This window comes from Budorcas taxicolor, chromosome 13 (assembly GCF_023091745.1).
Source record: "Budorcas taxicolor isolate Tak-1 chromosome 13, Takin1.1, whole genome shotgun sequence".
Taxonomy (NCBI): domain Eukaryota; kingdom Metazoa; phylum Chordata; class Mammalia; order Artiodactyla; family Bovidae; genus Budorcas; species Budorcas taxicolor.
The window spans coordinates 33,241,430-33,268,345 of NC_068922.1; the positions used below are offsets into that span (position 1 = coordinate 33,241,430).

The following is a 26,916-nucleotide window of genomic DNA, read 5'->3' on the forward strand; positions in this document are numbered from 1 at the left end:
TACAGCCAAAGTGTCAGTTTGTGTAAGAAAGAGTTGAAAATTTACATGCAGTCGAGGTTTTTAGATTTGCTTTAATTGAACTGTCTTTGTCATATTTTGGTACTTAGAAGTTTGTCTCTTAAGTACTCTGAAATAACTTTTACAAGTACTGCAGTTGTCTACTTCTAAAGCTGTTCCTTGGAGAAGTCGGTGAATTGGATCTTTCTTTTGGGAATAAGTAGTGCAAGTAGGTCTTTGGCCACTTTGTCTGTTTTTGTTGTCGTTTTTCTCATGATAGTCTTTTGGATTTTCTACTTTTAGAATCCTTTTCCTAAGAGTACATCTATTTCATTATATTCAGATTTATTCATATTTTGTTGTTCAGTCACTCAGTTTTATCTTGACTCTTTGCGACCCCATGGACTGCAGCACACCCTGTCCATCACCAACTCCCAGAGCTGGCTCAAACTCATGTCCATTGAGTCAGTGATGCCATCCACCTGTCTCATTCTCTGTCGTCCCCTTCTCCTACCTTCAGTCTTTCCCAGCATCAGGGTCTTTTCCAAGCAGTTAGTTCTTTGCATCAGGTGGTCAAAGTATGAGTTTCAGCTTTAGCGTCAGTCCTTCCTGTGAATATTCAGGACTGATTTCCTTTAGAACTGACTGGTTGGATCTCCTTGTAGTCCAGGGGACTCTCAAGAGTCTTCCCCAACACCACAGTTCAAAAGCATCAGTTCTTGCGTGATCAGCTTTCTTTATAGTCCAATTCTCACATCCATACATGACTACTTGAAAAACCATAGCTTTGACTAGACGGATCTTTGTCAGCAAAGTAATTAATGTCTCTGCTCTTTAATATGTTGTCTAGGTTCAGTCAGTTCAGTTCAGTTCAGTTCAGTCGCTCAGTCGTGTCCGACTCTTTGCGACCCCATGAATTGCAGCACGCCAGGCCTCCCTGTTCATCACCATCTCATGGAGTTCACTCAGACTCACGTCCATTGAGTCCGTGATGCCATCCAGCCATCTCATCCTCGGTCGTCCCCTTCTCCTCCTGCCCCCAATCCCTCCCAGCATCAGAGTCTTTTCCAGTGAGTCAACTCGTCTCATGAGGTGGCCGAAGTACTGGAGCTTCAGCTTTAGCATCATTCCTTCCAAAGAAATCCCAGGGTTGATCTCCTTCAGAATGGACTGGTTGGATCTCCTTGCAATCCAAGGGACTATCAAGAGTCTTCTCCAACACCACAGTTCAAACGCATCAATTCTTCGGGGCTCAGCCTTCTTCACAGTCCAACTCTCACATCCATACATGACCACAGGAAAAACCATAGCCTTGACTAGGCAGACCTTAGTCAGCAAAGTAATGTCTCTGCTTTTGAATATACTATCTAGGTTGGTCATAACTTTTCTTCCGAGGAGTAAGCGTCTTTTAATTTCATGGCTGCCGTCACCATCTGCAGTGATTTTGGAGCCCAAAAACATAAAGTCTGACACTGTTTCCCCATCTATTTCCCATGAAGTGATGGGACCGGATGCCATTATCTTCGTTTTCTGAATGTTGAGCTTTAAGCCAACTTTTTCACTCTCCTCTTTTACTTTCATCAAGAGGCTTTTTAGCTCCTCTTCACTTTCTGCCATAAGGGTGGTGTCATCTGCATATCTGAGGTTATTGATATTTCTCCTGGCAATCTTGATTCCAGCTTGTGTTTCTTCCAGCCCAGCGTTTCTCATGATGTACTCTGCATAGAAGTTAAATAAGCAGGGTGACAATATACAGCCTTGACGTACTCCTTTTCCTATTTGGAACAGTCTGTTGTTCCATGTCCAGTTCTAACTGTTGCTTCCTGACCTGCATACAGATTTTTCAAGAGGCAGGTCAGGTGGTCTGGTATTCCTATCTCTTTCAGAATTGTCCACAGTTTATTGTGATCCACACAGTCAAAGGCTTTGACATAGTTAACAAAGCAGAAATAGATGTTTTTCTGGAACTCTCTTGCTTTTTCCATGATCCAGCAGATGTTGGCAATTTGATCTCTGGTTCCTCTGCCTTTTCTAAAACCAGCTTAAACGTCAGGGAGTTCACGGTTCACATATTGCTGAAGCCTGGCTTGGAGAATTTTGAGCATTACTTTACTAGCATGTGAGATGAGTGCAATTGTGCGGTAGTTTGAGCATTCTTTTGCATTGCCTTTCTTTGGAATTGGAATGAAAACTGATCTTTTCCAGTCCTGTGGCCACTGCTGAGTTTTCCAAATTTGCTCGCATATTGAGTGCAGCACTTTCACAGCATCATCTTTCAGGATTTGAAACAGCTCAACTGGAATTCCATCACCTCCACTAGCTTTGTTTGTAGTGATGCTTTCTAAGGCCCACTTGACTTCACATTCCAAGATGTCTGGCTCTAGATTAGTGATCACATCATCATGATTATCTGGGTCGTGAAGATCTTTTTTGTACAGTTCTTCCATGTATTCTTGCCACCTCTTCTTAATATCTTCTGCTTCTGTTAGGTCCAGACCATTTCTGTCATTAATCGAGCCCATCTTTGCATGAAATGTTCCCTTGGTATTTCTAATTCTCTTGAAGAGACCTCTAGTCTTGCCCATTCTGTTGTTTTCCTCTATTTCTTTGCATTGATCACTGAAGAATGCTTTCTTATCTCTTCTTGCTATTCTTTGGAACTCTGCATTCAGATGCTTATATCTTTCCTTTTCTCCTTTGCTTTTCGCCTCTCTTCTTTTCACAGCTATTGGTAAGGCCTCCCCAGACAGCCATTTTGCTTTTTTGCATTTCTTTTCCATGGGGATGGTCTTGATCCCTGTCTCCTGTACAGTGTCACGAACCTCATTCCATAGTTCATCAGGCACTCTGTCAGATCTAGGCCCTTAAATCTATTTCTCACTTCCGCTGTATAATCATACGGGATTTGATTTAGGTCATACCTGAATGGTCTAGCGGTTTTCTCTACTTTCTTCAATATGAGTCTGAATTTGGTAATAAGGAGTTCATGATCTGAGCCACAGTCAGCTCCCAGTCTTGTTTTTGTTGACTGTATAGAGCTTCTCCATCTTTGGCTGCATAGCTTTTCTTCCAAGGAGCAGGCGTCTTTTAATTTCATGGCTGCAGTCACCATCTGCAGTGCTTTTGGAGTCCCCAAAATTAAAGTCTCTCACTGTTTCCATTGTTTCTCCATGTAATTGCCATGAAGTGATGGGATTGGATGCCATGATCTTTGTTTTCTGAATGTTGAGTTTTAAGCCAGCTTTTTCACTCCTCTGACTTTCATGAAGAAGTTCTTTAGTTCTTTGCTTTGTGCCATACGGGTGGTGTCATCTGCATATCTGAGGTTATTGATATTTCTCCCAGTAATCTTGATTCCAGCTTGTGCTTCATCCAGCCTGGCATTTGCTGTGATGTACTGTGTATAGAAGTTAAATAAGCAGGATGACACTATACAGTCTTGACGTACTCCTTTCCCAATTTGGAACCAGTCTGTTGTTCCATGTCTGGTTCTAACCATTGCTTCTTGACTTGCATACAGATTTCTCAGGAAGCAGGCAAGGTGGTCTGGTATTCCCATCTCTTGAAGAATTTTCCACAATTTGGTGTGATCTACACAGCCAAAGGCTTTGGCATAATAAATAAAACAGAAATAGATATTTTTTGGATGTCTCTTGCTTTTTCTATGATCCAACGGATGTTGGCAATTTGATATCTGGTTCCTCTGCTTTTTCTAAATCCAGCTTGAACCTCGGGAAGTTCATGGTTCATGTACTGTTGAAGCCTGCCTTGGAGAATTTCTAGCATTACTTTGCTAGCATATAAGATGAGTGCAACTGTGTGGTAGTTTGACCATTCTTTGGCATTGCCTTTCTTTGGGATTGAAATGAAAACTGACCTTTTCCAGTCCTGTGGCCACTGCTGAGTTTTCCAAATTCGTTGGCATACTGGGTGCAGCACTTTCACAGCATACTGTTTCTGTCCTTTATTGTTCCCATCTTTGCATGAAATGTTCCCTTGGTACCTCTGATTTTCTTGAAGAGATCTCTAGTCTTTCCCATTCTATTGTTTTCCTCTAGTTTTTTGCATTGATCACTGAAGAGGGCTTTCTTATCTTTCTCTGCTATTCTTTGGAACTCTGCATTCAAGTGGTATGTCTTTCCTTTTATCCTTTGCCTTTGACTTCCCTTCTTTTCCCAGCTATTTGTAAGGCCTCCTCAGACAACCATTTTGCCTTTTTGCATTTTTTTTCTTGGGGATGGTCTTGATCCCTGCCTCCTGTACATTGTCACAAACCTCTGTCCATAGTTCTTCAGGCACTCTGTCTGTCAGATCTAATCCCTTGAATCTATTTGTCACTTCCACTGTATAATCGTAAGGGATTTGATTTAGGCCATATCTGAATGATTTAGTGGTTTTCCCTACTTCAGTGTAAGTCTGAATTTGGCAATAAGCAGTTCATGATCTGAGCCACAGTTCCCAGTCTTTTGTTTTTTTGCTGACTGTATAGAGCTTCTCCATCTTTGGCTGCAAAGAATATAATCAGTCTGATTTGGTATTGACCATCTGATGATGTCCATGTGTAGAGTCTTCTCTTGTGTTGTTGGAGGAGGTTGTTTGCTATGACCAGTGCGTTCTCTTGGCAAAACTGTCAGCCTTTGCCCTGCTTCATTTTGTACTCCAAGGCCAAATTTACCTGTTACTCCAGGTATCTCTTGACTTCCCACTTTTGCATTCCAGTCCCCTATGATGAAAAGAACATCTTTTTTGGGTGTTAGTTCTAGAAAGTCTTGTAGGTCCTCATAGAACCATTCAGCTTCTTCGGCGTTACTGTTTGGGGCATAGACTTGGATTACTGTGATATTGAATTGTTTGCCTTGGAAATGAACAGAGATCATTCTGTCGTTCTTGAGATTGCACCCTGGTACTGCATTTTGGACTCTTTTGTTGACTTTGATGGCTACTCCATTTCTTCTAAGGAATTCTTACCCAGAGTAATAGATATAATGGTCATCTGAATTAAATTTGCCCATTCCAATCGATTTTAGTTCACTGATTCCTAAAATGTCGATGTTCACTCTTGCCATCTCCTGTTTGACCGCTTCTAATTTACCTTGATTCATGACCTAACATTCCGGTTCCTATGCAGTATTGTTCTTTACAGCTTCAGACTTTACTTCCATCACCAGTCACACCCACAACTGGGCGCTGTTTTTGCTTTGGCTCCATCTCTTATTCTTTCTGGAGTTATTTCTCTGGTCTTCTCCAGTAGCATATTGGGCACCTACCGACCTGGGGAGTTCATCTTTCAGTGTCGTATCTTTTTTGCCTTTTCATACTGTTCATCAGGTTCTCAAGGCAAGAATACTGAAGTGGTTTGCCATTCCCTTCTCCAGTGGACCATGTTTTGTCAGAACTCTCCACCATGACCCTTCCGTCTTGGGTGGCCCTACAGAGCATGGCTCATAGTTTCATTGAGTTAGACAAGGCTGTGGTCCATGTGATCAGTTTGGTTAGTTTTCTGTGACTGTGGTTTTCATTCTTTCTGCCCTCTGATGGATAAGGATCAGAGGCTTAAATGGAAGCTTCCTTTTGGGAGAGACTGACTTTTTCATACTCAGTTATGGTAAAATTCATGGGTCTGTGTTGCATTTTGCGTGAATCTTTTACCTGTGCATATTTTGCAGTATCTTGTAGGTCATTTGGAAAATACCAGTTTATGAAGTTTGCTGAGTTTTCAAATGTTGGCACATTTTATTTTATGACATCAAAGAATCACAAATCAATATTATCATTGTCAAAGTCACTAAGTTTTGGAATATTGTCAACCTTACCGTGGCATAAGTGCTGAATTTTCCAAAATTCTGCTTTCTGTTTGACAGCTTTAATTTGTTATTGTCAACATATACTATCATTTATTTTCCTTGAAATGACAGGCTCTCTTCATCCGTTTTTGAGATAATGTCTACCTGCCAAAAGTCAAGTTTAAATAATCACAGTGTATCACAGCCAGTAGTTTTTTTTTTTAGGGAAAAAAAATTGGTTCCATGAAAAAAATGTGACTAATTTCTGCCTGCAACTCAGTCACACAGACCTCAAGGGAACTATCATTCACTCAGTATTCAAATATCCATTATTTATCCTGAGGTATACATTCCACAGTTTTTCTTATTTTGAAAATTAAACTCAAAAAGCTTATTTAAAGTGGAAGTATATTTGAAGTGGAAATATATTTTAGCATTTTTCAGAGAGGTTAGTAGATACTATGTAAATAAATATAAGATTGAGTATAAAATAAATTTAGAAATGAAAATAAATCCTTCTAAAATATGTTGCTCATTGAAAGAAAAACGTGCTCAAGAGTGAAGCACAAAGCAAAATCCGGCTCAGTCTTAAAAGAGAGCTCTGAAAAACGATTTAGAAAAATTAAACACAAAGGCATATTAAAGGAATATGAGAATATCCATTTCCATAGAGATAGTAGATAGTTTCAACTAAGGGGGATCACTAACATCTTTAAAATGATAAAGCCCTATGCATCAACTCAGTGAAAACCTAATCATTAGAAATAGTTCAAGTAAGTAGCATAATGACTATTAGCAAAACAGGAAATAAAAGGAAAAATAGACTCCATGGGAGTAAACTTTATTTTACTTTTCAAGGTCAGGTAGATGTAAAAAGTTGTAAAATAACAAAGTAGGTGTAATTGATAGATACTGAATTCTACATTCTGCAAATGGAGAATAAACCTTCTTAGGAGTGTCTATAAAGTTTTCACAAAACATGCCATATGTTTGGCTGTAAGGTAAGCCTTAAATTCCTGTGGAAGATATATTTGATGTTCATTTTAGCCTGCCAGCAATTACATCACCTAAAAGGTAAACATTTTTACCTCTAGATTAGGGATTGAAAGAGAAATGAGGCCTTTCCTTTACACATTTCTGTGCTCAGAATTTTGATAGAATATGTGTGTTGATTTTATAATTTAGAAAAGTTTTTGAATGCCTCACTTTAGTAACCTTAGTGATGATCATTCAGCATGGAATTTAGAATGTACCTACTGCCTAGTCCTTACCTAGTGCAGCCTCATTAGGGGAAGGGTGGTAACTAAGACATATAAAACAATCTACAGTGAGTTAGGTAAGATAATCCTGTTTGTCTACTTTTTGAGTGTGAATAAGAATTCTTGCCAAATGTAGCGTTCCGTTCATATGATTTTGAATTAGTGTCCTTGGTCACAGATGTGCTTGCTAGATTACTCCCATGTGAACATGATTAGATGGGTAGTTATTCTGATAATCTGTATCTCTAATTTACTTCATTTGCTTTGGGGATATAAAATGATTGTAGTTTCCATTTGAATTATATCCCCAGTAAAAACAATAAGAATGTCAGTAATGAGTATAAATTGTGGACCACATTGATATCAGTGAAGTAGATTTTAATTTTTTAAGTTTGGTTGGAAAAATAGGATATGGAGTTCTCATTGGCCATCTTTTCATTACAGAAAGAATTGGTTGTCTTCTTGGGCCGTTTTGCAGGGTTCATCTTTACTCTTCACCAAAACCCAAGGAAGTAGCACAAGTTGGGTAAGTATTTCTTTTCTTTGGAGGCTTTACACATTTGAATTATGTGGACAGTATTGCACTTGAATTTCATAAGGTAGTCCAGAGTCCTTAACTACCACTCATGTGCAAATAAATGAGGCTTTCTTAGTTAAAGATGCATTTTGACTCATAAGAGAAACAAAAGGGCCACTTAGAAAAGTTGACTTGTATTGTTAAAATCCTGACTTTGCTCTTTTAGGTATTTAGTTAGAAAATAAGCTGTCATGTGGCAAGCCCCACCTTGATATGTGACCTGACACTTGGATACTAGTCAGGTTTCCGTGTCTATATGATATCAGCCCCGCTTTCAGAAGAAAATAAAATGTTACTATTACTTGTGGAACTTTGAAGTTGTTTGTATATTTGAGTGTTTACTACTGTTAATTCTTGGTTATTTATAATACAAATACCAAAAATTATAATTTGTGACATACCATAATAGGTTAACATTTTTTGAATCCTGAAAATGTATGAGATACTGTTCTAAGTATAGAGGATGGAAAAAAAAAAAAAAGTATAGAGGATGGTGTGTGTGTGTGTGTGTGTGTGTGTGTGTGTGTGTGTGTGTGTGTGTGTATATGTATATATCTGTATTATTCTCTTAACTTTGGGGGAATACTGTTTGTCATCCCCTCTCCCTCTGTTGGAGATGAGAAAATGAGGTGTGAAACAGTTCAGTGACTCGCTCAAAGTTTTAGAGCTACGTAAGTGACAGATCTGGGTACCATTTTGGCTCCAGAGTCCATGCTCTGGATATGTCCAAAAAGATTTAAAAATGAAATTAAGCTAATATCTTTCGTCTGCTTTATATCTTACCTTAATGAATATTTCTTAAAATTACTCAGTTACTTTAAAATGACTAGGATCTGTTGGCCTTATCTTTGATAAAAGAGAAATCCATTTGTAAAATCAAAGCAAATCTTAGTCACATACCTTTACAGTCATGTAACATTGTTCAGAGCATGCTAGTCCTCAAGTACCATGGTGTAGTAACCTCCAAAACTGTTGGGTTGAGTGCAGATAGGAACTTTCTGGAATATTTCTTCTCTTTTGCTTCTCTGAGGCTTTGATTTGCTCTCTGGTCTGCCAGTACAGTGAAACTGACCTGTGATACGCTTATCCACATTAAACGATTGAAATTTTTATTTGACTTGTCTTAAAGTAAATTGATAATTATTTTTCCTTTGTCACCTGAGGTGAAGTGTATGGTACTTTTTTGTTATATTAACGCATTTCTAGAAGACGATGCATTTATTTATTCTTCCTACTTGTGGCTCAACTTTTATTTGAAATTGAGTGAACAAAGTGAATGAAAGCAATGGAGAAGCAATTAGAGATTAATAAAAAATTCCTGAAGAAAGTTGGATAATGATCATTTATTTGATAATTACCAATCCCTAAAGATTGCAAGTTGTAGTATATACAGATAAAACAAGTACATAGATCACTGTGGTAAGTGAGGCATCATTGAGGTAGGCAGATATGTCCGTGCTGCTAATTTGCTTCAGTCGTATCTGACTCTTTGCAGCCCTATGGACTGTAGCCCGCCAAACTCCTCTGTCCATGGGATTTTCTAGGTGAGACTACTGGAGTGGGTAGCTGTTTTCCTTTTTTGAGGGATCTTCCCCACACAAGGATCGAACCTATGTCTCTTATGTCTCCTGCATTGGCAGGCAGGTTCTTCATCCCTGGCGCCACTGTGACTTAAAGAAAATGATTTTTTTTTTCTAATTAGGGGATGTTAAGTGAATACCCCAGCACAGAACCATTAGTATAGACTAATGGTTGCATTTTAAGAAGGGCTCTTGAAGACTTCACATAAATCAGAACTCATAATTTAAACTAATGCCAGCGGAGGGCATAGGGTATTTCTGTTCATCATCTCAAGTTGGGTTACTGCATTACCATGTGATAATAGCAGAAACATAGTTTAAAATTCACTGAGCTCACCAATTTTGAAATTGTGAAATTCTTAATAGCGTTTTAACTTTAGAGATTCAGTATTTGAGTTTTTGCCTTTAAATGAAATTTTGTTAATATATTGTCAGTAATACATTACGATAATCATTTCAGATTGATATAATTCAATAAAACATAGTCACACTGTGTTTTATAGTCTTAAAAACTAAACAGATGTGGGATATGATAAAATGCTTGATTATGCAGTCAATTCTTAATTTTTATTATATGGCTAACAAAAAAGTCTCAAACCACCTTGCTTTTTCTTCCCATATGTAACACATAATAAGGAAATTGAAACTAATTTAAGTGGCCTAAGTAAAAGCAAATAAAATTATTCAAATTAAAAAATGTGTAAGTATATGTAATATATTTTGGTGTATATACCACTCATAAATATTAAAAATTGAGGAAATATGCAAGATGCTTTTTAATTGACTCTGTAATTAGGATTGTTCACAAAGGATTTGAAAGACTCCTAGCTTTGTTTCTCTACTCAGTCACCAGCTAGATCTATCACAAGTAAAATGTGTCCTGTTTATACAGTGAAATCATGTCTTACCTGAGGCTGGCATGTAAGCCAAAAAGACAAGAATCACCTCCAGTGAAAATTTCCATTGAGTGTAACCTAGGAAGATGCTGTCAAGGGTCAGTCTCTGGCAGAGTCAGTTTTTCCCTTTGCTGTTGGAAGACTTTATGTTTCCTTCAGTTGGGCTCAGATGGTTTGTTCCAGGGCTGTGTTGGAGACGTATGATTCCTCACAGATTAGTTTCATACTAAGTACAAAAACCTCTGCTGATATCCCCTGGAAGAAATAGCCAATTCAGATCTTACACTCACTCCTGGGCATATACGCATTGATGGGATGCTGAGCAAAACCATCCATACTATTTGAGCCTCTGGTTTTAGAAAACCGTTCACGCTTTGTATTTATTTTGTATTTCATGGGTATTTAAGATGGAGCAAATGGAATGTGCACACGCTGCCCGTAAGATAACATTACACCAGTGCACATCATCCAGAATCCAGCCAGCCTCTCCTTCTCGTTTGGGATGGGGAGACATCACTTATTTCCTGGAAAGTATTAGTTGTCCCATGGGTTGTTAGATCAGTAACTTAAATTATACTTGTCTTTTTCTTACCTCCTTTCACCTTATTTGTTCAGCGGGTCATAGCAACAGCCCCACCTCCAGCTCGTCTCCAGACCTTACCAGGTGTTCCCTGGGTGACAGCCTTGCCTCTGGTAGAGAGCCACAGTCCCTGAGTAAGGGGAAAGCGAGCTGGATGGTAGGGCCTCTCCTCAGAGAGATCTTAGACAGGAACCAGAGTACGTGGCCCTGCCAGCCACAGGAAGGAGGCTCAAGGCTTTGTGAGGAGGGGCTGTACGACTCATCTCTGTTACCCCCCAAGTCTTCCCTTGGTGGGTGACAAGTCTGTTAAGGGAGGACAGGTCTGTTCAAAGTAAGTTGTAAAAAGCATTCATCTCAAAGATAACAGTGAATTGATAGAATGACAAAGTCAGAAAATGCCCTGAGGTAAATTCTAGGGCTTTTGGAGAATATTTTGGAGACGTAGCCTTGCCTGTGTTGTGTCTGCTTGCAGAGTTGTATTTTTGTCTCGCCTGGTTCCATTGTGGTTTTCTCTTGTATGTCATTTTGCCATTGTGCACTGTAATGACATCGTCATTTTCTTCCCTCTTCCCATCAAGTCATTCTGCCAGCAGGGCTCAGTCTCTGAGCTCCTGCTCTCGCTGCTTTCTTCCTGGAAACTCTCTGTCCGCCGCCGGCCTGCTGTCGCATATGTAAAATCTGATCCTGTTTCCACTGCCACTGTATGTGTTCTTCTTGTTGCATGTCCCTTGCCACAGCAGTTCTGTTTTCTTTTCCATGAATGCATTGGGGCATTGATTACAGTAGAGAAAAGCAGGACTGGGTTTTGAGGAATAATGGATAGCAAACATGAAATTTTGTTGACCACAGTAGAGCATTTTTATAGCATTCCTTGTCATGTCATTGTGTTTGGTTACTGTAACTTATTTGGTTGGTTATTTATGTCTTAGCTTATAACTATCTACCAAGCATGTCATGATGACAAGTTAAACTGTATTAAATTTTTATCATTTTGTTAAATGTATCCATTTAAGTTTTATAACTTTGGAAATACATCAGATTTGCTCAGAAAGTTATCTGTGCCCATCATAGCTTTGTGATTTAATTACAGTGATTTTTAAATTACAATGTGAATTAATTTTAATGTTTTTTTGAATGACAAAAGGTATAAGAAGGCAGAGGCTCTGTGGAATTTTAAAAATTTGTTTTGTGATTTTTTAATTGTTCTACTAGTTCCATGAAATAGTCTGAATTTTGTTTTGATTCCACTAATAAATCCCATATAATACCTTGAGTTTTGTTTAGTTATGTCACCTATAGTATTTAAGACCAACTGAAAAGATGTAGTAAAAGGGAACAGATGAGTTGAAGCATTTATTAAAAGTGAAATTACAAATGTTGTCACTGATGCTATGAATAGTGAATAAGTTATCACAAGGTTGGTGGGTAAGATTCATTTCTGATGACAAATAGAATTTGAAAATATTTTAGCAAGTGAGATTTTCTATAACAAATCTTTATGAACTTGAAGACTACAATTCATCAGCTTGTACGGATTTTTTAAACCCCCAAATCCTACAGTAACATAGAAATGCTATTTTCTATTCTCAGTTAATAGATGAAACAGAAATTTAAGTTAGTGATGGCAATATATAGAGTAGGTCTGTATTTAACATACATTTTTGTGCTGCTTACTTACTAACCTTTTCCTTATCTGGTTAACAAAATATAATAGCCAACTAAGGGCTGCTGCTTCTCAAACCACCCATGTTCACTGTCTTGCTGATCTGTTCACCTTTCCTCTTTCAATTGCTGAGGCTTTAGAGAATCCGGCTCCAGCTTTTATTTCCAATAAAGGCTGAATAAAAGAACATGGGGCTCAGGATTTTGTTTTTACAAGTTATTGTTAGTTGTTGACAACATAAAGAGTCAATAAGGAAATAACCTTTGAAAGTACAGAATCAGGTTTAGAGAATGTTTGTTTGGTAGAAAAGAACTTGGTTATCTGCCAGATGTTATTTATATGTATATAAGAATATGACCTTTTGAACATGTCATTTTACATAATTACGGATAGTTTAGAATAAATTCAAAAAAATAGAATTGCTCAGCCACAGTGTACATGTGTTTATAAATTTGAAAATACAGTATTAGCAATTTTTCCTCTCCAGGAATTCTGGTTTATAGCCCACTTGAAAATGAGGGCCTATTACTCTCTAGCCTCACCAATGTAATTTTTCATCAAACTTTTTGTTGTTGTTTTTATACTAATGGGTGAAAAAAGATTTTAGCGTGGCTTTACTTTGTATTTTTCTTATAATGATGGAGGTTGAGCCATTTTGTTTCCTTTTAAATGAACTGTATGTAATCATGTCTTACAAACATTTTTCAATTTCAAGTAGGAATTGTTATTTTATGATATAAAAAGAGAAGAATTTGAGGTAACCCTCTGTTTCATTTATTGTTAATACTACAAAATTGGTCTTAATTCTTCTTGGATACATGTATGTACATGAGTATAACAAAGGTTTTTCCTTTTTTCCGAAACGAAGTTTGGGAGTAATCAGTCCAAACCAGAGTTCACGGTGGACCTTAAGGGAGCGACCATCGAGATGGCTTCAAAGGATAAATCCAGCAAAAAGAATGTATTTGAGGTAATAAATTATTGTCTAAGTATAATCCTTATTCTTAACCATAGTAATTTTATGTTCTGAGTTATTGGGGAAGTTGTCTTTCAGTGTGACTAGTTAAGGCAGAGTTAGTCATTAAGTCAGTTTGTATTTGACTTAACTTTTAAGTCAAAAAAGCTGGTGTAAAGATCTAGCTTTATTTGCGTAAGTGATTAGATCTCAGACTTTATATTACAAGCCTTTGTTCCAAGTCTTCAATTTCCCTAGCAACAGTAAAAGGTGTGGTTCCCTTTACCCACAAAATCCAATATTAAAAAGTAAGTTAAAGCCTTCCCAGTGTCATAAAAAGCTCCCCACAGTAACACATACTTATTGCTGCCTAAGAGACCACCCCAAACTCAGTAGCCCAAGAAAAGACGCACGTTGTTTGCTCAGTTTGGCCTGCCCGGAGCGGAGTGGTGGTTCTGACCTCACCCAGGTTCCGTCACCAGGCTTCAGTCATCCAGCAGCTTGAGTAGGGCTGAACAGTCTAGTTGCCCTCTCTGGGCTCAGTGCTCACTGCTGGCTGGGCTCCTTCTCACTGGCTCTCTCCTTGTTCAGTGGAGCGACTCTAGGCTTCTTCACATTCAGGGCCAGAGTGGGAGCCTCGGGGCTTCTTGAGATCTGGACGAAGAGTCAAACACCAGTGTGCTCTGCGTCTTAAAGCAAGTCAGGTGGCCGGCCGAAAATTCAGGGTCCCCCTGCTGGTGGAGGAGCCGCGGTCACACTGTGTGTGGAAAGCAGAGGGGTGTTCATACCAGCTTTGCAAATAGCCTTCCTTTAGAGTCTCCTGTCTGAGGCCTTTTCTCCTGTTGTCCAGGGGGATTGGAAGAGTTGACGTTTCCCTAGTGGAACCTAAGTGTTTCTGTCCTGTTGATTTTTACTCCTGATGAATCTACCTTCAGTACCAAGGGCTGCTAGTCTCTGCTTGTCAAATGTTTCCTCTCTTCCAAGACTCACAATAGAGATGTTGCAAGTTTATGCATTTAAAATAGCACCTGTTTCATGTAGCTGGAGTTAATATCATCTGTAAATTATTTCCCCACTAGATTATCCAAAAAGAAAAAATTTTCAAGCAGAGACTGCATTTTTTGCTTATTTTTATTTTTTTAGCATGTATCAAAAACTTTTATTTCATTCATTTTAAAAAATTAAATCATTTATTTTAATTGGAGGCTAATTACTTTACAATATTGTAGTGGTTTTTGCCATACAGTCACATGAATCAGCCATGGGTGTACATGTGCCCCCCATCCTGAACTTCCCTCCCACCTCCCTCCCCATCCCATCCCTCAGGGTTGTCCCAGTGCATCCGCCCTGAGTGCCCTGTCTCAGGCATCGAACCTGGACTGGCGATCTATTTCACACGTTTCAATGCTATTCTTAAGTGAGAACCTCTAACAGAACAGAGTATCTTATGTGCAGTGAATATTCACTATTGATTGATTGCTTGGGCTGCTCTCTAGGAAGAAATTCAGGGAAGGAAGTCACTTTCCTGAGGTAGCCTTGTTTCATTCCAGAATGAAGAGGGTCCCATGGCCAAATAAATTGGGGAAATAGTGTGTATTTTATTCCTCTGTTAGAAAACCACAGCGCACCCTGGAGGAACAAAACTCCAAGAAGTCTGGAAGGATAGAGTCTTGCTCAGATCTCCTCAATCCAGTATTTTCTAAATTAACATCACATAATGAATCCTTTGTTTATTTTTTGAGGGATATCTTTTAAAACATTATTACAGGAGTTGTTTGAGGAATATATCTCAGAATGTTGTTTGAGAAGCATTGCCATATATTCCTCTGGGAAAAGGGAAATCAAACATTCACCAGCCAAAAAATAGAAGGAATGCTCTCTATGGCTAACTCAAAATCCTTCTTCAGTTGAACCAAGGATGTCATATGTAAATTTGTTATCACATTCATATAGAATCATACATAGTATCCTTACTTTAGTTCGTTCATGGTTTGATAGCTCAGTAATGTTTCTGTCTAAAGGGGATGTGAAAATTATTGTCTTGTGCCCTCTCTTTGTACTAAGTCATTATATTTTCATACTAAGTAGGAAATATTGAAAGTCCAACCCTTCTATATTCCCTGTCTACATTTATTTTTTTTAGCCAGAGAGAAAAAATTTCTCAAGTTTATGTAAAACTATCATAGGTTTTATTTCTTTACAAATTATATTTCAATTCTCATTTAAAATGCATAGCCTAGATACTTGAACTTGTTTTTAATGATGACATATATAAGATTTCAGCAAGTTTTGTGGTGTTTGTGTGATAGTTTGGTGTCCTAAATTATTAGCTTTTCATTGAGAATGTATTGTGAGAAAAACATCATGTTTTGTAAAATAATTCAGCTGGTATTATTTTATACTGAAATAAAGGATAATGGCATCCCTGTGGAATCTGTAACCTTGCATCACCATTAATAAAATATATGGCATCTCATCTTCTGCTGGTGGTTTAGTAGACTTTGAATTAAATCCATTTACTTGATTGAAAGTACTAACCGCATATATATATACTTTTTTCCCTTCTTTAAAGCTGAAAACCCGTCAAGGAACGGAATTGCTGATTCAGTCTGATAATGACACTGTTATCAATGATTGGTTTAAAGTTCTCAGTAGTACTATCAGTAATCAGGTATGTGTTTGACTTAGGGTTTATTTATTTATTTATTTTTTGACCTTAGAGCTGTTTAATCTTTCTTCCTTTTTTTTTTTTTTGGCTATTTATTGTATGTCTAGTTTCCAATTTATGTGTGAAAAAATACTTTTTAAAAATGCATATTTGACAGTGATCAGTTTAGCAATTCCTGGGCCTGATGGGGCTTTCCCGTTGGCTCAGCGGTAAAGAATCCATTCGCAATGCAGGAGACATAAGACATGCGGGTTTGATGGCTGGGTCAGGAAGCTGCCCTGGAGGAGGGCATGGCAAACCCGCTCCAGTGTTGTTGGCAGGAAATCCTGTGAACAGAGGAGCCTGACGGGCGACAGTCGATGGGGTCGCAAAGAGTTGGACATGACTCAACCAGGAGCACATGAGAGGCTGATGAGTGATTTAGCATGCACATTTATAGGATGCTTGCCACCAGTAGATTTCACGTAACTCACGTGAGGCGTTGGTTCAAAAGCAGTTAGCGCCAGAGGCAGGGCCAGCCGCTATGCCCAGTCTGCTCTGTTGTCATCTTGTCATCAACTGGATGTGCTGGAGATCATGCCGTTTGGTGGAAACTGGTACTGAGCAAAATGGTGAGATGAATGCAGTCGTCTGGTCATTCGCACTTTCTCCTGCCTAGTACCTTTTCTACTTACAGTACCCTTGTGTTCGTGGTAAATTTCTTCTCATATGTACTATGTCTAAAATAACTTCCTATTTATATTCTGAAGCTGAGTTAGTAAGAGCAGTAATAAACAACTTGAAGTTGCACTTTCTTAGACTGTATTCCTGCCCCCTCAGCATATGGGGACATGGCTCCTGATTGAGGATCATGTGTCAGTGACAGTAGTGAAAGGAAAGCGGATACTTAGAAGTATAATGATTTTAAACTAAATGGAGACAGAAGAAAGTTGGGGGAATCACTGGTTTTAGTAGAGATTGAGATGTGTCTCAGAGACTTTGTTGGTAATGCTTCATTATTAACAAGGTTTGTGATCATATCCAAGTGTTGTCTTTCTGTGGGTCTCAGTTTTTCTACTAAAAAAAAAAAAATTGGACTGGATTATCTCCAAGTATCCTTTTATGCTCCCAAATTTTGTGATTCACCCAATTTAGAACACTCAGATTTAAAATCTGAATTTTTTTTTTTTAACTCTTCCACCTCCAACTTTTACTCTTCTAGTAAATTATTCACCAGTCTAGATGTGAATTCTTCCTTTGCAGTCTGTAATACTGTATGAAATTTCTGAACCTTGTCTCTTTTCATTTATTTCTGAAACCACGGACAGGTCTTGAAATGTTTATACTAAGAGTAACCCCCGAACAGTTTTCATTACTTCATCTCATACCATCCCACACCAATCCATTCTTAATGCCACTACAGTATGAAACTTCCTAAGTCACTTTTATAATCCTCTCCTGCTTGGAAACCTGATACGATTCGTATTAAAGTTCAACAGCCTGAGCCCAGTCTGTCTATCCAGATGTACCTTTTCCTCTACCCAGAATGGGCTTTCCGCTCTAGTCACAGTAATCCATTCACTATCCTTTGAAAGCAAGGAATGCTGCTGTTGTTCATTTACCAAACGTGTGAGTGCCTTACGCACCGGGATGTAGCAGCGTGCAGCCAGATGCACAGAGCTTACAGTCAAAGGCAGAAGATTACTGAAGACAGACAGCCAAACTGTTACTATAATGAACATGTAAAGACTCTGATTAGGTAGAAGCTAATGCTAGTGGAGGGATCAAGGGAGGCCTTGCGGAGAAAGTGGTTTTTTAAATTAAGGCCTCCAGGTTCAGGGAATAAGCCAACTGAAAAGGGAGGACTATATTATTGATTATAAAAATTTCATATGTATACTGTTTGCAGAGTAGCAAAAGATACTGAAGGCAAGAGATGGGCAAAACTTCTTCAGGGAAAAATACAAAACTTTATTGAGAGACATTGCCAAATCTTAATTAAATGAGAAGTCTATTATGTTCATGGATTAAAAGATTCAGTTATGTAAAGATACAATATTCTTCCAAATGATTTATACATTTTTAGGTTTGAGGTATTTGGATCTCCTTCAGAATCCCAGTAGGTTTTGTGATAGAACTTGACAAGCTTTTTCTAAAATTCATTTAGAAATGCAAAGGGCTAAGGATATGCAAGACACCCTTGCAGAAGACTTGCAGTTTTGTATGTCAGGCCCTGATAAAGCTACCTATCCATAATGGGAGAGATACACAGACCTGTGGAACAGAATAAAGAAGCTGGAGACAGACCCACATACCTTTCAGTGTGCCAGGACAGGGCACGTGCTGGTCAGCTGGAGGCCCAAGGAGAAGCCGGAGCTTTTTCTTACACTGTGCACAGAAATGGATTCTTGGTGGAGTAAGGATCTCAGTGAAAGGCAGAGCAGTGTTTTCAGTTTTGAGAATTCAGTCTTCTTTTTAACTTGTAAAAGTAAACTTAGTTAGGCTTAAATGAGTTCTAGGGTCTGGGAGTAATGATGAACTGTTGACGCAACGTGCAGTTTTAAAAGACTGTTGCTGTGAAACAGTTAAGGTGCCACTGCAGGTAAGCTTTGTCTGTCCTGTTATCAACAATGTAGCCTCATCCTGATCTGTCACCGCAGGTTATAGCCTGACCTTCTAATGGTTATTACTTCCACTTGATCAAACGATTATTACTGTCACTTGAGGCAAGATAGTGTCACTATTAGTACAAACCCATTATCCTTGTGCATTATCAGTAATTTTTTTCTTTATTGAAATTCAGAATTAATGCCATCAATGGGGGATAAAAAGTATTTTTTATAATATTTATCAAATATCTAAGTCATGGATTCTGTATACTAAATTGTTCCTTAAAGTCATTTGGAAGAGTTGATCACTGATCATTCTGAGAATTGCATCTAAAGTAATCGTAAAAGTAATATGTGTTTGGAAAATCTCTACCTAACAGACAGTAGAACCCGATGAAGCAATTGAAGAGGAGATACCAGATTCACCAGGAATAGAAAAGCATGATAAAGAAAAGGACCAGAAGGAGCCGAAGAAATTGCGTTGTAAGTTTTTCTTTGCTAGTGGTTTGAGTGAGCTTATTATTCTCTTAGCTCTTCAAAGTTTTAAAGTAAAGATGTAAATGCTGGGTGGAATCACCGTGTTACAAGAGTTGTAAGAGTCAGTAGTTGCAGCCTCAGTGTTTCAGTGTTCCCTATCTTCATTTACTCACTGTAATTTTTCACCCTAATCATATGTACCCCAATGGCAGCATATATTGCATTACCTTTTCAAGAGAAAAAAAAAATGCACACAACAGAATGCACTTATGTTGAGGTCTCTAGGAAGCTGAATTTTATGAACTGAAAAATATGTAATTACTGTTTGAGATCCTTACACGTTAAGAAGTCAAAAGTTAGGGGATATGTACCATAGATCCAACACCAGGCAGCCGCCTCTGACTCATAGGTGTCTGTGCAGGTAGATGCGTGAATTTAACCTCCAGACAACAGAGTGAGCCAGCAGTTTCAGGGCTTGCATTTTCTAAAGCAGGCCTCTTGTAAATTACATAGTTTAAACAGGCCGTTAGCCATGACTCTGAACTTTGTTAAATCTATTTGAAAAAATCCACATTTAACTCAGAACTTTTGGTCTTCACGGTAACTGAAGGAGTAGAAAAATCAATTCTTTTGTTCTTTTACATTCTGATTGTTCAGGCCTATTACTGACACTGTCACCGTATAACAGTGTAAACACATGAAAATTTTGTTTTAATCCTTTCCTCACATATTGTTTGTGCTCTCAGCTTTCTTCACATATAGTTATTTTCAAGAAATTTACTTTTCAAATTTGTGTTATGGTAATCAAGAAATCAGGACTACAAGAAATGTAGAACATTTTCCAGGTGATCCCATCCTTAGCTCAGGGTAGGGATACTTACGATGAGTCTGAGTTCAGCTTGAAGCACAAATAATGGTGATGGATATGTATATACATACATGTGTGTACATATGAGTACATCTTTATATATATGTATACATACACAACCCCCAGCTCCCCATTCAGTAAGGATAGGGAAGGTTGGAGGCTTTGTTTATGTTTTATAGGATGGTTTCTTTACTTTTTGCTCTTCATTTTATGCTCTAAAACTGGGGGATAGTCTAAGACTATACATAGTATCATTTATTAAATAATGAGTATATATTAGAATAACTTACAGATGTCTTGGCACACATACCAAAGAAGGCACTGTTTGTGGCCAGTGTTTGGTGATAGAAATGGAATGTTTTGTGTGGTGTATTACTTTGAAATTGGGTCTGTGTTCATTTAATTCTTCATGAGTTACTCTTAAACCATATTAAATTTAGAATAGTTGATTTACTGTGATTTTTATATATGAGATTAATATATTTTGAATGCTAGGTGGAAAAATTTTTGTCAAAAAAGCCTTTTTCTTATGAAATGCTTAATATCTATCTGTCTTAAGCCACAAAAGTATCTAGCATAGATTCTTCAGAACAGAAAAAAACCAAGAAAAACTTGAAGAAGTTTCTTACACGACGCCCCACTTTGCAAGCTGTTCGTGAAAAAGGTTATATTAAAGGTAGGTAGAAGTGATGTTTATAGCAATGAACTTTGGCCAGAATCAGAAATAAGACATTTTACATTGATAGCTGAGTAATTTCAAAACAGTAAAAATGTTTTCATTCGTTATTCATTAAGTTATCAGTTCAGTGATTGCAATACATTGGAGTAATTAAAATTGATTTTTAAATGCATGTCAGTTTAAAGCATTGAACAGACATAAATACCAAATTCAGTTTTTAGAAATCCTGCACCAGAGGAACTACACAGATGTGATGGGTTGGGTGGCAAACTTTCAAAGTGACAATTAAGGTTTTTAGTTTTGAGATACACAGATCAGAAGAAATATTGAATAGTCACTAACAGTAGGAAAAAAGAAAGATAATGAACAATTTTATTCTTGATTGTTTGCCTTCAATTCTCATTTAAGGTAGTTACAAAATTAGTATAAAGTGTTTTTTCCTAATTTTTATATTTTCTTCAAGTGTAAGAGTCACAATTCACTAATAAGGTCTTTTAATATTCTTTAAAATAACATGTGCTGTGTATACCTTTAATTCTTAAAAGTGTGTTTAATTTCAAAGGTAGAATTTTCTAGTATCTAACTCAAAAAACAAATGTTCATCAGTAAAAAAATATAATAAAAGGTAGCATAATATATATATTATGCCTCTTTTGTGAAGATTCTAACAGAGACTATTGTTGGGACATCTGTTTGCAAAGCATCTAAACTAAAATATACAAATAAGTTTCAGTAAACATTACTTTGTGTAAAATGGATAACTAAAGAGAACCTACTGTAGAGCACAGGGAACTCTACTTGATGCTCTATAGTGGCCTATAGGGGAAAAGAATCTAAAAAAGAGTGAATATATGTATGTGTAACTGCGTCATTTTGCTGTATACCTGAAATTAACACAACCTTGTAAATCAACTACAGTCCAATGAAAATGTTTAAAAGCAAAGCATTTGCTGGGGAAAAAAGAAACTTCTATAAAGATGAGATACAGGCAAGATAACTTAAAATAGTGATGAGTTCCACAAAGAATTGAACACAGTGATAAAATAGAGTGACTAGAATTGGGTTACCTTAGGTAGCATAGTCCGGAGAAGGCAATGGCACCCCACTCCAGTACTCTTGCCTGGAAAATCCTATGAACGAAGGAGCCTGGTAGGCTGCAGTCCGTGGGGTCGCTAAGAGTCGGATACGACTGAGCGACTTCCCTTTCACTTTTCACTTTCATGCATTGGAGAAGGAAATGGCAACCCACTCCAGTGTTCTTGCCTGGAGAATCCCAGAGACGGGGGAGCCTGGTGGGCTGCCGTCTATGGGGTCACACAGAGTCGGACACGACTGAAGCGACTTAGCAGTAGCAGTAGGTAGCATAGTCAGAGGGTTGTTTTTTTTTTCCCCAATATTTATTTGGCTGCTCTGGGACTTTGTTGTGGCACACGGGATCTTCAGTTGCAACATGTGAACTCTTAGCTGCAGCTTGGGAAGTCTTAGTTGCAGCATGTGAGCTCTAGTTCCCCAGCAAGGGATTGAACCTGGGCCCCCTGCGTTGGAAGCATGGAGTCTTAGCCACTGGATCACCAGGAAAGTCCCAAAGAAGGTTCGTCTCAGGAGGTGACATATTAGCTGAGACCAGAAGTGATGAGAAGGAGCTCCATTTGGGGGGCAAGATTGATCCTGTCCTCTGCACAGGATGAGAAAGTAAGAAGGCAGTCAGGGACTTCCCTGATGGTCCAGTTCTTAGGACTTTGTGCTTTCAATTGCCCAGTGCAATTGAAAAGGTTCAGTCCCTGGTCAGGGAACTGAGATCCTGAAAGCCGCGAGGTGTGGCCACCAAAAACAAGAGCAGAGGAGCCAGGCAGGAGTGAGGGAAGGTGTTCCTGGAGCTGCATGAAGAAGGAAAACCGTGTGGCGAAGTACAGTTGGAAGCAGTCAGCAAAGTGCAGATGAGACAGGCGTGTGTCGTGGTGAGGGCAGCTTTGCAAGGACACCTTCTGTTGCACTCCCAGTGGTTTAGCCACTGTATGACCTATTATTTCTTAAAATCTCTTCCAGATCAGGTATTTGGAGCCAATCTTTCTAATCTGTGTCAGAGAGAGAATAGCACAGTGCCAAAATTTGTGAAATTATGCATTGAACATGTTGAGCAATATGGTAAGAAAAAATTTTTTTTAAATGTTAAGCACACCAGCCCACTGTTTTGCCATTCAAACCCCTAGGATTTTTGATTTTAAGTGTTGGAACCAGTTCTTTTTAGTTGTAAGTTGTCAAGAAACGCATGTTTTGCAAAAAAAAGAAAAACTTACTCTTTTGTATTATTTCAGACTAAGACCTTTGCAGTCATCTGTTGAACGTTCAGTACTTAGGGCTGATTAAGGATATGGTATTCCTTGAAGCCATTTGGAGTTGACATTTGCTTAAAATGAAAGTGGTGATTGTGAAACAGTGTTTATTAAGAAATGATTGGACAGTATTGGAGATGGTGTTTACTTACCAAGAGAAAGTTTCTTCTGTTTATAATAAAAATGAGATGACCTTCCAAAACTGCGAAGTCAACTATAAAGTGTCCAAATAGACAAATCCTCTTTATATCATTTCTTGTAAAAGAAGACTTAAATTAATTTCTGTTTTGGTTAATTTTAGCATGTTATTTATTAGTGTTATTTATACTAGCTTTTAAAATAACAGTATCTTGACTGCAGTCACATTAACTTCCATCAGTATGTCATCAAAAAAATCTTGTGTAATAAAAATGTTTGCATAAAATGTAATTACTGCTGCTTACGGATCTCTTGTCTGATCTTTATCAGCCTGACAATAGAGAAGCCATGGTCCTTGCCTTTACTGGAAGTTAAATGAATAATAAGCACATTAGATAATGTTAATATGTGCATCATCATTTATTGAATATTTGAACTTCGGGGGATTTCATTGTGTGAATTTCAAGTGATTCTATTTTACATAATAAATAACAAATTAATAGCTATCTCAAATGATCAGTTCTTACAGAACCATCATTTTAGTTGCTGGCTTGTATTAAGTTTATTGGGCTTCTCTGGTGGCTCAGATGGTAAAGAATCTGCCTGCAGTGCAGGAGACCCAGGTTTGATTCCTGGGTTGGGAAGATCCTCTGGAGAAGGGAATGGCTACCCACTCCAGTATTCTTGCCTGGAGAATTCCATGGACAGAGGAGCCTCGTGGGTTACAGTCAATCTATGGGGGTCCCAAACAGTAGGACATGACTGAGCGAGTAACACTTCACTTCATATTAAGTTTATTATAAACACTGACTCTTGAGTCCTTTGGACTGCAAGGAGATCAAGCCAGTCTCGGTCCTAAAGGAAATCAACCCTAAATATTCATTGGAGGGACTAATGTTGAAGCTCCAATACTTTGGCCACCTGATGCGAAGAGCTACTTGTTGGAAAAGACGGTAATTGCTGGGAAGGGTTGAGGGCAGCAGTAGAAGAGGAAGGCAGCAGAAGATGAGGTGGTTAGGTAGCATCACCGACTCAATGGACATGAATTTGGGCAAATTCTGGGATGGCAACCCACTCCAGTACTTTTGCCTGGAAAATCCCATGGACGGAGGAGCCTGGTGGGCTGCAGTCCATCGGGTCGCTAAGAGTCGGACATGACTGAGCGACTTCACGTTCACTTTTCACTTTCATGCATTGGAGAAGGAAATGGCAACCCACTCCAGTGTTCTTGCCTGGAGAATCCCAGGGACGGGGGAGCCTGGTGGGCTGCCGTTTGTGGGGTCATACAGAGTCGGACATGACTGAAGCAACTTAGCAGCAGCAGCAGCAGCAGCAGCAATGAAGGACAGGGAAGGCTGGTGTGTTGTTGCAGTCCATGGGGTCATAAGAGTTGGATTCGACTTAGCAACTGAACAACAGCAATAATTTGACAAACATTTTTTAGAGGGTGCCTTAATATGTACATTTATACTATCAAATGATATACAAAGAGATGGGTAGGCTGATTTTATCTACCAGCTTTCTTTACTGTTTGATTTATCCTCAAGTGTTTGCTGAAGTTTATCATAAATTGTTAGTATTTCAAGGTTGAGATGACTTCTGTGAGGTCCACAGTCTGCATGATAAGGTAGATTTGTTGCTGTTTACCAAACAATTCAGAGTGAATCTCCACCCCTCTTTCCCTGCCAAGTAGCTATAAAAAGCCATTGAGAGGAAAAGAGAAATTTTATTTTAGGCTAAATGTTAATACATAAGAATTCTAAGACGTGAAAGCATCTGTAGAGGAGGCCAACAAGAACTTCAATCTGAATTATTGTCATTTGTCTCTTAGGGCTGGATGTTGATGGGATTTACAGAGTTAGTGGCAACCTAGCAGTGATCCAGAAGCTGAGGTTTGCAGTCAATCACGGTGAGGTCATATTCCCTGTTTTTATATACAGAAGAATCACTCATACTGTTAGAATTGGTTTAAAATAATTTCCAAGAATTTCTTATTCCTTCTGTTTTACAGATGAGAAATTGGACTTGAAGGATAGTAAATGGGAAGATATTCATGTCATCACTGGAGCCCTCAAAATGTTTTTTCGAGAATTACCGGAACCTCTCTTTACGTTTAATCATTTTAATGATTTTGTTAATGCAATTAGTAAGTATGTAGTTGCACTCAGTTTTCCCCACAAATGTTGAAAACCCTCTATACATACAGATTAAGCTACTGCAATTCCTTTTGGTCTTACTTGAAACAAATTTTTTTCAGAATCGCTTCACTCCAGAAATTTTAAATATGACCACCAGGTGTCACTGCGTAACACCAAATACCAGGTTCCAAAACCCTGTCACCGCTTTCAGTTTCTTGCAGACTCTCCATTCGTTGTCTTTTTTTCAGAACAAGAACCACGACAGCGTGTCTCTGCTGTGAAGGACCTGATCAAACAGTTGCCAAAGCCAAATCAGGACACAATGCAGATTCTGTTCAGACATCTCAAAAGGTAAGAGTCTCACGGCAGGAGAGAAGGAGTAATTGGGGAAAAAGAAGGTCAGAGAAGTGCACAGGTATGATATGTGGTGTGGGACCCCCGGGGCCAGGCGACCAGACCCAGGTTCAGAGCCCAGCTGTGCTGTTCTGCTGTCTTTGTAACAAAGATAATGTCTCTGAACCTCAGTTCCTTGTAGGTAACATGGTTTGTTATAAAGAATACATTAAAGTTAATTTTATATGTGAAACTTTTATTAATATATAATGCCTAGTATATGGTAAGTGTTCAGAAATAGTTGCTCAAGTTAATTATTATGGAGATGAGATTGGTTATTAAGTGAGGAATATTCAGTTACCTTAAAGTCGGGATAATTAGGTCTAAATTACCATATAGTTACTTTAAAACTTCTGATGGGAAGAAGACCAGTTTACTAAAGTAAGTGATCACAGCATGAGATTTTTTTTTAATAGCAAAAATGAGTAAAATTCAAAGTTTATTCTCTGTGCTCTAATAAGATTTCCCCGTCACTTCAGTAGGGGAATCATTGTTACCTGAATTATAGCAGGTGTTCAGTTATACCTGTCACCTAAGTTTATCCAAAAGAAAACTTTCCATATTATTCAGACTGAATTCTGTTTGGTTAAATAGTTTATATGTACCTTAGGGAAATGAGCATTATTTCTCTTTGCTCAATGTAAACTGTTTATAACACTGAAGAGTTTCCCCAATTTTTAAATTTTCTCTTTTAACAATTTTATTTTCCTCTTAGAGTTATAGAAAATGGAGAAAAAAACCGAATGACCTATCAGAGCATAGCGATTGTTTTTGGTCCCACTCTGCTCAAGCCAGAGAAGGAGACTGGTAACATAGCGGTCCATACTGTCTACCAGAATCAGATCGTAGAATTAATTCTTCTCGAGATAAATTCCATCTTTGGACGCTGACACTTACTGAAGACAACCTGTGGAATAGAAGCTGGATTTCATCAGATTCCAGATCCTTGTACCTGACGTATCTTATGTTTGGACCAAGTAGTGACTCTTTGATTTTGCACTTTTCTGAGGGATCAGAAGGGAACGGAAGAGTCCAGAGGTGTGTTAGGCCCTCATATTTGCTGCTTTGTTGCAAGTTGATAAACCTGTGTGTACCTTTGAATTAATTTTATCCTGAATGTTTGCATTTCACACTCTGAATTTCAGTTAAAAAAAAAAAAATCAAAACTTGTGATTCTAACCAGTCATATACACTGGATAATTTGGTAAGAATACATTTTTTTTTCTCCTTAAACTGGATAATGTAGAATTTCTTCTCATGATTTGATAGGTTCATTACTTGATAGAACAACACTTACAATCAGTTATTTTGAAAACGCTCCTGGGCATTTAAAACAAAGTGAAG

The 26,916-nt window shown here is 38.2% G+C and overlaps 1 protein-coding gene across 1 annotated transcript in view; it reads left to right on the forward strand.

The window, feature by feature from the left end:
• The window catches only part of ARHGAP12 (Rho GTPase activating protein 12), a 115,394-nt gene extending 88,862 nt beyond the window's left edge, over positions 1–26,532 (forward strand). The window contains exons 10-19 of the mRNA XM_052650878.1: positions 7,484–7,565; positions 13,204–13,305; positions 15,863–15,961; positions 18,927–19,029; positions 20,451–20,567; positions 22,617–22,715; positions 24,873–24,950; positions 25,053–25,187; positions 25,428–25,530; positions 26,288–26,532. Coding sequence (XP_052506838.1) covers positions 7,484–7,565; positions 13,204–13,305; positions 15,863–15,961; positions 18,927–19,029; positions 20,451–20,567; positions 22,617–22,715; positions 24,873–24,950; positions 25,053–25,187; positions 25,428–25,530; positions 26,288–26,462 — 1,093 coding nt within the window. The 3' untranslated portion in view covers positions 26,463–26,532. The remainder of the gene's footprint in view (positions 1–7,483; positions 7,566–13,203; positions 13,306–15,862; positions 15,962–18,926; positions 19,030–20,450; positions 20,568–22,616; positions 22,716–24,872; positions 24,951–25,052; positions 25,188–25,427; positions 25,531–26,287) is intronic.
• The last annotated feature ends 384 nt before the right edge of the window (positions 26,533–26,916 follow it).